The sequence below is a fragment of the Suncus etruscus genome, chromosome 20 (assembly GCF_024139225.1).
Source record: "Suncus etruscus isolate mSunEtr1 chromosome 20, mSunEtr1.pri.cur, whole genome shotgun sequence".
NCBI classification, from domain to species: Eukaryota; Metazoa; Chordata; class Mammalia; order Eulipotyphla; family Soricidae; genus Suncus; species Suncus etruscus.
Genome location: NC_064867.1, coordinates 21,399,603 through 21,412,420, shown reverse-complemented (window position 1 = coordinate 21,412,420; position 12,818 = coordinate 21,399,603). Strand labels below are relative to the sequence as shown.

Below are 12,818 nucleotides of genomic sequence, written 5' to 3'. Positions count from 1 at the left end.
TGTCTTTAAAGTCTCTTTGGAATTGTAATGCAATTTCATATTGAGGGCAGTGCTAAATAAAAACAGAAAAGGCCAAATACATGTTTTTTCTTTCTTTGTTTGTATTTTTGCAGTGTATTTTAAGATGAATTAACTACCCAAACATACTATAATGCATAATTGCAACACAGATATCAGGTAATATGGTAAATTCTTTAGCAGTATTATTTTTTTCATATGTATATTCAGTTTTTAGAGTACCTGAAGGAATCATCTTTTTTGGTGTGTATAGACAATTCTAAAAAGCTGAAGAAAATTAAGAAATATGCAGAATGAAATACTTTAATAGATGTCTAAAAATTGGGAAAACTAACCAGAATTTTACTTGGTACTCTGTGTATAAGTTACAAAAGACTTACATAAATTGGAAAGTTTATTGCAAAAATTCAAGCTATGTACCCATTCTCAAGGAAAGTAGAATATGATTTGTGGAGTACTCTTGGGTTTTCACTTGGTGGATTATCTATGGATATTTATTATTTATTTAAAATATTTTTATAAAATATTTAATAATTGATGTTATGCTTCCTAATTTCTAAAAACTGATAAGACATAATGATGAGGAATTACAAATTCAATTGCTAAAATGTTATAATGGTAGTAATAATAAAACAATACATCAATGCATTAGTGCATTAACTAACAATTAATTATATAACATAATAATATATGATTAATAATATAACATATTACCACATATAATATAATAATTTATAAATGCATTGACATCAGGTTGATAAATCTATAGTACTTTAAAATATCTTTAAAAAATACCATGTACAAGATAGAAAACAAAAGTCTCTATAAGGATTTTAAAGTAGAAAAAAGAGAAAAATGCAAGTTAGCTATATGTAACAAAACTCTCCTAACTATTTAAATGATAGGAAATTGGACTTCAGGACAAATCATATTTTGCTATTTCTGTCTCTAATTTCTGATTCTGCATTTTATTCTGAGCCTACTACAATTAGCTATCTGCTTTTAATCTTGGGTTTTGATAAATAATCTCAAACTATTTTTGTCTTATTTCTAGCTAGCCCTTCCAAGATCTTTAATCTCTCAATTCTCATAATATGTACAATCTGTTTATTGATTTGATTTGATATTTATCATAGACTGAGTTTTAATGTTACTGATATTAATGATTTAAAAAAATTATAATACCTTAAAGCTTGGAGCTCTGCTTTATCTGTCTTTTATCTCCCCTGTAACCTTAGATTTAGTTTAGTTTTGTTTTGTTTTGTTTTGGGGCCAAACCTGCCATGCTCAAAAATGACTCTTGGCTCTGCACTCAGAAATTACTCCTGGCAGGGTCTTGGACCACAAGGAAATATGGGGATTAAACCTGGGTCGTCTGCATGCAAGTCAAATGCCCTATCCACTATATTTTTTTCTCTGGCCCCTCCTTCTAAAGTTTAACATGATGCCCATGTCCCAAGCATATAGTATGGTTTCAATAAACATTTATATTAGCAGTTGACTGAAAAATTTCTTCCAAACTTTTCAGATATTTAAGTGTTTTCTCAACGCTATGCATTTACATTTTCTAAGTTGTCTCTCAGAGTTTTAGGGAAGAGACTGAACTAGAAATGACTCAAAGGTATGAGGAGTTGATGAACTGCAACCATGTTTCCCATAGTTTTGCATTCCACTATGCACTTACCAACTCTACAGGTAATCTTTGAAGGCAGGTATTGCATTTAAGAAGCTTTTTTTAATCCCCAAAATTGGAACAAAGCCCAAAATATAGTACACAGTTGATAAATGCTTTGACAAAGTATGAAATATTTAAGTATTAGTCACAGGTGGTATTTTCTCCATAATAAATGTAAGGAGGAGAGAAGAATCAGTCCAGTTCAGCCAAGATACACTTGTTAGCACGGTTGTTTGTAGTATTCTGTCAGTCAGTAGTGGACTATGAAAAGTCACAACAATGGAGACGAGCAAACCAATGAATAAATTGTTAATGCCTGCTTTACTTGATATTAAAAAGTAGCTTAATTATTTCTTTCTTTGCATATAATATTGTGTCAAAACTTCTTTAAACTGTATTTTAATAGGCAATATATAAATCATTGTATGGAATTCATGGAATATTGTAGGCATATGCTAAAAACACATTCTTAACATCTTTCATCAAAGTTATTTTTTCTAAAAAACACCTACAACTTGTTTCTGTAGGTTATTCCATCATATTGTTTACTATCCTTAATAATGTATTTAATATTCTAGACTCAGATATTGTCTGGTACGCTGACAGTGTTCAACTATTTCATGAGGAAATAAATGAGTGATTTAATAGTAACCTCTAATTTATTTTGACCCTGAAAGTAACCAACAGGTTTATAAACACTGTTTCTCATACCCAAATTCTAGTGTGCATATTTTTAACTCAAAACATCATATTTATTTTTCAAAGTTAATCTATAAGCTTCTTATGTGGAAATCTTTGACTCTTAGACTCTTTGACTCTTAGACTCTTTTCTGAATTTTACACTAAATAATTAGCCATTGCCTATTAATTTTAATTGTCTTTTGTTTGCTATTTGTACATTTTATAATTATAAACATGTATAAAATGCATTTAATATTTAATTAAGAAACTATGCCTGCTACTTGACTAAACACATTATATGCATTAGATCATTAATTCTCCAATATACCTATAAAATATTTAGTTTTAATCCTTGTCATAACTCTTAGTCCTTTTCAATATGACTTTAATCCACTCTTGAGATTCTGCATAAACATTTCTTTTCTACCAATGGTTTTCAGAAGCTTGCTGCCTGAATAATCTCTGGATAACATTCTGAGTTTAGTGGGTCAGAAGTTCAAGAGATTGACATTTCAGAACCTCATACCCCTGGTCAATGAGACCTCATATCTACAGTCAATGAATTGAGATCATTGGTGCATAAACTAATCTTCTAGCATTCTTGTATTGGGCATTCATTGCTCATATAAGCAAACTCCTTTCTGTCCTATCTCATCCTTTATTTTCTCTCTTCAAAACCTTTTTTTTAGTTTGCCATTTACTTGCTTCATGAAATCACCTTACAGAAAAAACTATGTATACCCAAATAAGTATATCTCAGCACTTTTTATTATGATGTTATGAAAAACATAATTTCTCAGGGATTATTTTTGGAGATATTAAACCCAAGGGATCTGAGATTTAGAATGTGTAGTTTGCTTCAGTTTACTATTACATCAAGTGACAGATAAAGAAATGAACCAGAAACCATTTCTAAAGAATTACACCTTACCACCAACTTGATGGTAAGTGCCATAGGGCAGGCAGAAAATGAATGCTCTGATCCCATTTTGTGCTTCAAAATGATAACTTAAACCAAAACTTAATATATATTTCTTTCTTCTGGTCTTTGTCACTTTGAGTTTTATAGCATTTACTTTCTTTCCCGACCATTAGATATGCAGTTTTAATCCTGTAAACTAATCAATTTGTATGTACTCATAGTTGGTTAATGAAATTGTGTTCAGCAACATAATTTTTAGGCATCTTGAATTGCTGAGTATTTTCTCCTTTTTTATTCTACAGATAGTAACTTCATCCTTGCAAATGCCCAGGTGGCGAAGGGTTTTCCCATAGTCTACTGTTCTGATGGCTTCTGTGAACTTGCTGGATTTGCTCGTACCGAAGTCATGCAGAAAAGTTGCAGCTGCAAATTCTTATTTGGCGTTGAAACCAATGAGCAACTGATGCTTCAGATAGAAAAGTCTCTGGAAGAAAAGACAGAATTTAAAGGAGAAATTATGTTTTACAAGAAAAATGGTGAGTAGATTTTTTTTTGATACCAGACAATTGCAAAAGGTTATCCTCTTTTTCCTTGGTCATTGCTCCATTTAGGCCTAATGATATTTTAAATATAGTCTATTATAGAAGTTCCAACATGATTTGGCCTTGCATTAACCATTAGAACATAAACTACCTAAAAGTATAACTGAGTTAATATATAAAGTTAATTACATTATGACCACATGAATATACATTAGATAAGCTACTTATTAATATATCTAAGTGTAATTTTTACTCAGAGATTTTATTTTTCAAATTTGTGTCTTTAAAAATCATTTTTAGTTTTACTATTAAAGCCAGAGAGATCTGAGTGTTTGTTGGCAGAAAAAGAGAGTTAATTTAAAGGACATCATCACAAGCATTTTCTCTTCTAGTTCCTTGACCGCGAATACTTTCTCTACTTAATTTTTAAAATTTAAAGACAAATTAAGAGTCCCATTCTCATTGCTGTCTCCAGTGAAAATTAATTTGCTTTGACTCAAAATTCCCACTGGGAAAACACTCAGTATTTTTTATTGCTGCAGATTTTTTCAATCTCCTCTAAATAAAAATCATCAAGGGTTGGGTGTGGTATAAGCAGAGCATAAGTCTTATTTGATACTGTTGTGTCATTATTCCATGCACCCTTGTAATTGGAATGAAACCCTGAGATGTTATATTGCAAAAAGTACTAATTGAGGAACTGGAGCGGTGGTGCAAGTGGTAGGGAGTTTGTCTTTCATGTACTAACCTAGGACGGACCGTGGTTTGATCCCCTGGCATCCCATATGGTACTCCAAGCCAGCAGTGATTTCTGAGCACATAGACAGGAGTAACCCCTGAGTGTCAGTGGGTGTCAGTAACCCCCAACTTTCAGTGTCACCTAATTGAATTAGGGCAAATGGTCATTTTTCAGTATCTATCAGTATCTCTGATTTTTAATATAACTTTCTTTGAGCATGCTGCCAAGCTATAGAATATCATTTCCTGCTTTGTCATTAAGTTGGACAGACTAAGGTTTGGGGCAATACTTTACTTTAGGTAAAAGTTTTTTTTTTTTAAATGTAGCTATTAACCTTTTAATTTCTTTTCTTCTTCTTTCCTGTGATGTTATCAATTGAATTGCATCCTCAAAATTTGCATATAAAAGCCCTAACTCCCGATTTGTCTGTATTTGGAGATGGGACATTTAAAGAAGTACTTAGACTCTAGAATGTTCACAAGGGTGCTGCCTTAATCTATCTGATTAGAGTCCTTATAAAAGCAAGAAAGTAAAAAGTAAGAAATAAGAAAGGAAGGAGGAAAGAGAGAGGGATAGTGGGAGGGAGGGGAGGAAGGGAGGGAAGGGAAGAAAGAGGGAGGGGAAGGAAGGAAGGAAAGAAGGAAGGAAGGAAGAAAGGAAGGGAGGGAGGGAGGAGGGAGGGAGGGAGGGAGGGAAAGAGGAAGGAAGAATGGAAGGAAGGAAGAAAGGAAGGAAGGAAGGAAGGAAGGAAGGAAGGAAGGAAGGAAGGAAGGAAGGAAGGAAGGAAGGGAGGTAGGGAGGGAGGGAGGGAGGGAGGGAGGGAGGAAGGGAGGAAGGTAGGAAGGAAGGAAGGGAGGAAGGAAGGAAGGAAGGAAGGAAGGAAGGAAGGAAGGAAGGAAGGAAGGAAGGAAGGAAGGAAGGAAGGAAGGAAGGAAGGAGAAAAGAGTAATACAATGGAGGGGGAAGAGACAGACGAAATAACAGGGGCAGAGGTCAAGGACACTCAGGAACATTGATGATAAGGATGGACAGAATTAAATATCCAAACCACATATCAAGTAAACTGAAATCATGAAAACAACCAAACTTAAAAAGGTGCCTGTCAAGATATTAGGCTGCAAGGTGGAGGTATATGAAGGATTCTGGAAACATTGATGGAGGGAAGTTGACACTGGTGGTGTACTGGTGGTGGAATATGTCTAAAACTTAACTATGAATAATTTTATAAGTCACAGTGCTTTGATAAAAAATGAAATACACCAAATTAAAATAAAAAAGTATTAGACACCTGTCAGTTATTTGAAGTCACAGCAAGAAGTGCCTATTCATCTTCTCTTAGTGGAAAAGAGATCTTGGGAAAAATAAACAATGGTTCCAAACTTGGTCCCAGACTTGATCCTACTTTCCAGGACTGGAAAAATATTTTGTGTGTGTGTTTTAAATCACCCCATTTGTACTATTTGTTATGGTAGAACTAGCAAATGGTACATATGGATCTCTGAAAAGTCAACTGCCATCATTTGCAAACTGAACATGGTAGAATAGTGCAGAGCTACCAAATGGAAGAAATCTGGGTATTACCTTCCCTACCCCATCAAAAGATAAGTGCACTTATAATTTCTTTAAATCACTATATTGTGGATTATATTATGAACATTTTGAATTGTACCATACAAAACTTCTCAAGTATGATATACCAACATTTTATGCTATTAATTCTATGAGAGCTTATTTTGTGCAATTCAGAAAACTACTTGTATCCCTGTCCATTATTTTTAATACTAAACATTTGGTTTATTATCTGGCATAAAAAGAAGAGTCTCAGGGCTGGAGAGATAGCATGGAGGTAAGGCGTTTTCCTTGCATGCAAAAGGGCAGTGGCTCAAATTCTGGCATCCCATATGGTCTCCTGAGTCTGCCAGGAGTGATTTCTGAGCAAAGACCCAGGAGTAACCCCTGAGCGCTGCCAGGTGTGACCCTCCCCCGAGAAAAAAAGAAGAGTCTCAATATGGGGGCTTTGTCCTACTTCATGAATTATTTTTCTCTGAAGGACAGTCACTAATCATGTGAATTTTGAGTACATAACAGTCAGGACATAACTGTAGAATACCCCTTGGGAGAGACAAAGTATCTCAGTTCTTTGGTACTGGAAACTTCAGACAATCGTATCCTTCCCAAGACAATAGGTCAGGGCTACATTGTAAAATATGATACAAAAGGAATCCAGCCCTATCTTATTATACCATAGTCATTGAAAGGAGAGTCTGAGATGAAAGAAAATAGAGACTATCACTGACAATGCAGAATGGTAGCTAGTGATAAAACCACCATCTGGTGCTGGTATAACAAAGGGAACCTTTTGTCTGAAATATATGCTTTCTGCAGACTTATCCTTATTCAGGTAGGTACCTTGTTCAGGTCACTTCAAATTAATTTGAGTGTCTTTCTTCTGAGCTTGCTCAAAATATCCAAAAATGGAATCACCAAAAAAAGCCAACATTGAAAATCTATGTGAGAAGCCAAAGGATCTAACCTCAGAAGTTAGAGGTTAGATACATAAAAAATAAGGAGAAACAGTGGATCAATACTCAAAAAAATTTCTTATATCTAGCTACAGTTCTAGTTTTGCTTGTCTTTAGATGGAAATCATAAAAAAACACGAAGAAATGAGTTTTTTAAATTAATAATTAGAAGGCAGAGTTTCACAAATAATCAACATGATATACACACTTTCATTTGTGGAAAAGGTAATTTTTTCTGTTTAAGAACTAATATTTCTTATTTATTGTCCTCTCTTGGTGGTCAATAATCTACCACTATATCAGAAATAACTAAGATTATGATGGCTTTTTAAAAACAGTTCAGTTCTTTCCACTTCTATAGATAAAAATGAAGCATTCACTAGAGCTGATTTGAAGAAATGTGAGACTACCCAAATTAAGTGTTTGGTTTTATTTTGGGGTTGGGTCACACCTGGTGTCTCTCAGAGGTTACTCTTGGCTCTGTGCTCAGAAGTTGTTCTTGGCAGGACTGGGACTATATTGGATGCTGAGAATTGAACTCAAGTCAGCAGCATACAATGCAAAGGTCCTAACCACTGTGCTATTTATGTCTGGCCCTAAGTATCCATTTTTAACCTTCATTTAAAATAATCATAGTAATCACAGTATATCTCCTAGGATTTTCTCCCTTTTTGCATGTCATATTCAGCATATACTAAAGACCAGCATGTTTATACAATTATCTAACAGTACATAACTTTCAGAATAATATATACTAGATATTATGTATTCTTTTCTACAACTGCATGTATTTTGTCATATAATTCACCATGGATCCAACCAATCCCTTCCAATCTTTTATTAATAAACCTAAGTGTTTCCTCTAGAATGTTTCTTTTTGTTTTGTTTTTCTTTTCTTCTACCTCTGTCTCTTCACCTGTCTCTATCTGTCTCTCTCAGTTCACCTTTTTATTGAACATTTTATGAAAAGTTTAGTTAAAAGACTAAAATCCATGTCAGAGGCTCCTTAGATCTTTTTAATTTTATTCCACTTTCTTCTCTTCAGCTGATGAAGAGCATTGGAGAGGTCCAGATCACCTGCAGGGTTTGTTCCTGCTGCTGGAACCAGTCTACCAGCCTCCATGTTGCAGATCAGGCTACTAATGTTGACATTGGCCAAAGCTTTGGCAAACATGCCAGGTCAGATGGGTGCATATTGACTCAGGCTGCTTCAATGAAGGTGTTGATCTTATCCTTCATGATGATCACCATCTCATTATCATGTAGGTTAAGAGCATGCTGATAGTAGTGAAATGAAGCATAGGCCCCACCCATGTGTCTTAAGACTACAATGTGGTCTTAGCTTCCAGCATCTTAACTCAGAAAAACTGTTTTTCTTTTTAAACGACTTCCTTTATTATTTAGAAAGTTTAATATTTTATAGGTCATCTTTTTTTGTTTTGTTTTGGGCTCACACCCAACAGTGCTCAGGGCTTACCCCTGGGAGACTAAGGGAACTATATGGAATGCCAGGGATTAAACCTGGGTTAGCCTGTGCAAGGCAAACACCCTCCCAACAGTATATTGAATAGGCCCCCTTGAAGTAATCTATGTAAAGTGTTTAGATATGTCACCTGAATTATAGAACTTGTCTTCAATTTTTATTATAAGTAGAGTTGGAATAATCAAGCCTTCTTCCTTTCTTCTCACTCATCTCATTTAAAGTAACATTCTTTTAGTATCTGTTGGGTTCTATATCAATCAACACATTTATTTTGCTTTTCTTAGGGTATTTCTTATTTCCTCTGGTCTCTTTCTTACTTATATTATCAGAAGAAATCACAATGATATATATTTTGTCCTCTGTCACTTTCTGTTTTCTTTTTTTCCCTTATACAACTTTTCTTTTGTGTTTGTTTGTGTGTGTAAAATTTTCTTTTTTTTAATTATGTCTTTATTTAAACACCTTGATTACAAGTATGATTGCAGTTGGGTTTCAGTCATGTAAATAACATCCCCCTTCACCAGTGCAAAACCACTTTTCACTTTATTTAAATTATACAGGAATGAATTATTTCCATTCCTTTTGTGGTATATATTCATATTTGTGATTATTTAATCTTTAGTTATTGATCATATTCTGGTTTGATTTCAGTTATTTATATCATTAATATGTATTATTGGTATCATTTTGGTCTGATATACTTATTGTTAAGGGTTGCATAGAAAAATAGTAAAGACTGGGTAGCTTAAATGATAGAAGTTTATTTTCTCACAATTCTGCACACTTAAAACCCCAAATCAAAGTGCCAACAGAATTAGTTTCATTTTGAATCCTCTGTCCTTGCTTTGTAAATGCTATTCTATTCTTTTCTTTGTACATATGGTCTTTATTCTGTGGCTTTTTATCCTAATATTTATTTTAGGTGTTTATATTTTTCTTTGATGTTTTATTTTATATTTTACCCTAATGTTGTTTAATAAGGACACAAGTCATAATAATTAGGTCCTAACTAAAAGTCTTCAGTTTTAATTATTATCTAATTAAAGATATTATCTACAAATGCAATCATAGTTGAGGGGTTAATTTCTTAAGTATGTGAATCTGAAAGGGATAAAATAAAGGAATGATATCCATTCCTATTATTTGAGAGTGTTTTAAAATATACCCATGCTATTCTTTCAAAGTTCTTACCTTTTAAAATTATTTTTTATTTGTTTTGATATATAAGCTTTGTGTGGAATATTTAATGGAATATTATGGGCCTGCCTATACTTTATTTTATTGTTCTATAGTTAAAAAATTTTATTTAGAAATTCTGAGGAGGCAGAGGGAAAGAAAGAGAAAGAGAGAATAATGTGCTCAAGAGAAAGATGCAGTACACATCCCGGAATAAATGTATGAAACTGCACATCCCAAGAGGGGAGATATGGGTGACTTTGCTTGGGCAAGATATGTTTGCACAGGGGCCATAGAGGTGGCGCTAGAGGTAAGGTGTCTGCCTTGCAAGCGCTAGCCAAGGAAAGGACCGCGGTTCGATCCCCTGGCATCCCATATGGTCCCCTCAAGCCAGGGGCAATTTCTGAGCGCTTAGCCAGGAGTAACCCTTGAGCATCAAATGGGTGTGGCCAGAAAAACAAAACAAAACAAAAAAACAAAAATAAAGATATGTTTGCACAGTAGCAACATGTGGGCTATACTTTCTGTAGCTACATTATTGGGGTGAGTTTTTTTTATTTTCCATTATTTTCTCTTGCAATGTTTGAATAAAAAACATTTCTTATTGTTATTTAGAAAACTGTTGGGAATCGATATGTAATATGAAGACTTCTAACTTCAAAGTTAATGATTCCTCTGTACTGCAGTCTCACCTTTGTCCCCTTCAAAATGAAATGGCTTCTCCAGATAGCCATATTTTACAAGTTTATTATTCTTTTTTTTTTTTTTTGAGGCCCCTATTGGTGGTGCTACTCATGACTTACTCTTGGTTGTGCACTCTGGGATCATCTCTGTTCATGTCTAGCAGGCTGTCTGAAATGCCAAGAATCAAATCCGATTGGCTATGTTCAGAACAAATTCCCCTCCTGCTGTACTAACACTCTGACCCATAAAACTATATTTTGATTGCTTTTAATGATGTCTCCTCTTTTAGAGTGAGCCTTCCCAATAGTAGTGCTTTGATATTTTTCCTCTATTTTCCATGATATTTATTCTCCACTCAAGAAGCATTCTTATTTTAGAAGATTCTTCTTAATAGTAAGATTGATACAGTTCATGCTTCCAAGAAAGAATTCCTGTGAGGTTTACTGAGACAGTGGAATGTTTTCCAACATCATATTCTTTTTTTCTGTGGCTCCCCTGTTTCTGACATGGTATGCTTCTGATCTAGTGGACTCCCTGAGAAGTTTATCTTTGGGAAGTAGGTATCTGAAAATAATTTTTGAGGCCCCAAGTTCTCAAACTTACAAGGAGTTTGCTTCTTTAATCTGTATATTAAAAATTATAAGGGATACAGTTTCATGTAATTTTATTGGTAATATCTACTGTAAATTTCTGACTTTGTTATTTTAGTTACCTTAATGTTATAGAAGGATTGAGAATGTCCAGAACACAAGTCTCAGTTGTAGCCATAAGAAAGGGATTATTTTGCCTTGCAAGTGTCCAACCCTGGTTTGATTTCTTACATCAGATGGTCCCAGAAGCATTGCTAGGTGAAGACACACCCCAGAGGGGGACTCTATCACTGCTCTGATTATTTTAGTAATCCCTGGAACCTGGCATTGCCCAGAAACATTGCTTCCTTGCATCTTGAGGCCCTTGCATTGAGTTGCAGACTGGCCTCAGAATTGCCAGGAAGGGGGCCAGAGCAGTTGGTATGCTTACCTTCATAGAGCTGGAAGAGTCTTGACTTGTACACAGCCAGATTAGATTCAATTCTTGGCATGCCTGATAGTTTTATTAGTACCTCCAGGAGTAATTCCTGAATGGAGAGTCAAGAGTAATCCCTGACTATTGGTAGTGTGACCCAAGAGCAAACAACAACAACAACAACAACAACAACAACAACAAAGAATTGTCAATGGGGATCCTGGGACTTTTAATTTAAAAAAAAAAAGAAACAGAAAACAGCCCTCCCCCAGTTAAGTCTCCAGTCTCCATCAACACTGCTGCCTTTTATGTAGTGATTTAAATAATTTTTTTTTTTTTTTGGTTTTTGGGCCACACCCTGTGACGCTCAGGGGTTACTCCTGGCTATGCGCTCAGAAGTTGCTCCTGGCTTCTTGGGGGACCATATGGGACGCCGGGGGATCGAACCGCGGTCCGTCCTAGGCTAGCGCAGGCAAGGCAGGCACCTTACCTCCAGCGCCACCGCCCGGCCCCGATTTAAATAATTTTTAACATAAACTCAATATCTGAGGCATCGACATTCAACTCCATAAATTGCCACCTCAATAGTTGTGATATCTGGGGGTGGGTCAGTTCTGAACTAATAGAGCAGAGTGGGAAAAGCCAAACTACCATTTATGTGTTCATTGATAAGTGCATACTTGAAATCTGTGCTGTTTCTGTAATTGACTTTTACACCCGAGTTTTGAGGCTGAAAATGTGCATAAGTGTCTTATCCTCTTGTCTCTTAAACCATGGTAGATCTCTTCTACCACTTTGTCTTCCTCTTCAGCATACCACAAAGCAAAGAACTCACTATTTCTTCTGTATTACTTATATCTTTAGTCATGGAAGGAAAATGCATACATTAGATGAATATAGCCATCCTTTACATAGAGGCCAAACTGAGTCTCTAAAAATAAACTGCAGCTCCTTTTATGCTATCACATTTCCTCAAAAGTATATAGCCACCTTCATGGTGATTAAAGCAGTTGTAAAATTCCCAAGCAGAGAGAAAAAGTGTGCCTTTAGTGTTTGAAAAAAAAAAAAAAAAAAAAAAAAAAAAAAAATACAAAACAAAAACCCAAAGACTATTCAGTACAGCTTCACCCTGCTTCAAAGCCGTGGATCTCATAAAAGGGAGATTATTTATGACCTCCTATAGTCTTTCTCATAATTCCACAAACCGAGAGCAAACAAGCTGAGATGTCATGTCATACTTTTCTTTTTGACTTCAGCTATTCTGCTAAACTTTAGTGGTAGAAATTTATATATTTCTTATGCTGTGAAAGACCAACATAATTATTTCCCAAGATCAAACATTTAAATGATATTTTAAATGTATCTCTAGAG

The 12,818-nt window shown here is 34.8% G+C and overlaps 2 protein-coding genes across 2 annotated transcripts in view; one reads left to right on the top strand and one right to left on the bottom strand.

The window, feature by feature from the left end:
* KCNH8 (potassium voltage-gated channel subfamily H member 8) overlaps positions 1-12,818 on the top strand; it is a 389,068-nt gene that overhangs the window by 122,321 nt on the left and 253,929 nt on the right. The window contains exon 2 of the mRNA XM_049766132.1: positions 3,599-3,832. Coding sequence (XP_049622089.1) covers positions 3,599-3,832 — 234 coding nt within the window. The remainder of the gene's footprint in view (positions 1-3,598; positions 3,833-12,818) is intronic.
* The window catches only part of SATB1 (SATB homeobox 1), a 1,007,816-nt gene that overhangs the window by 987,452 nt on the left and 7,546 nt on the right, over positions 1-12,818 (bottom strand). The gene's annotated exons all lie outside the window — the stretch shown is intronic.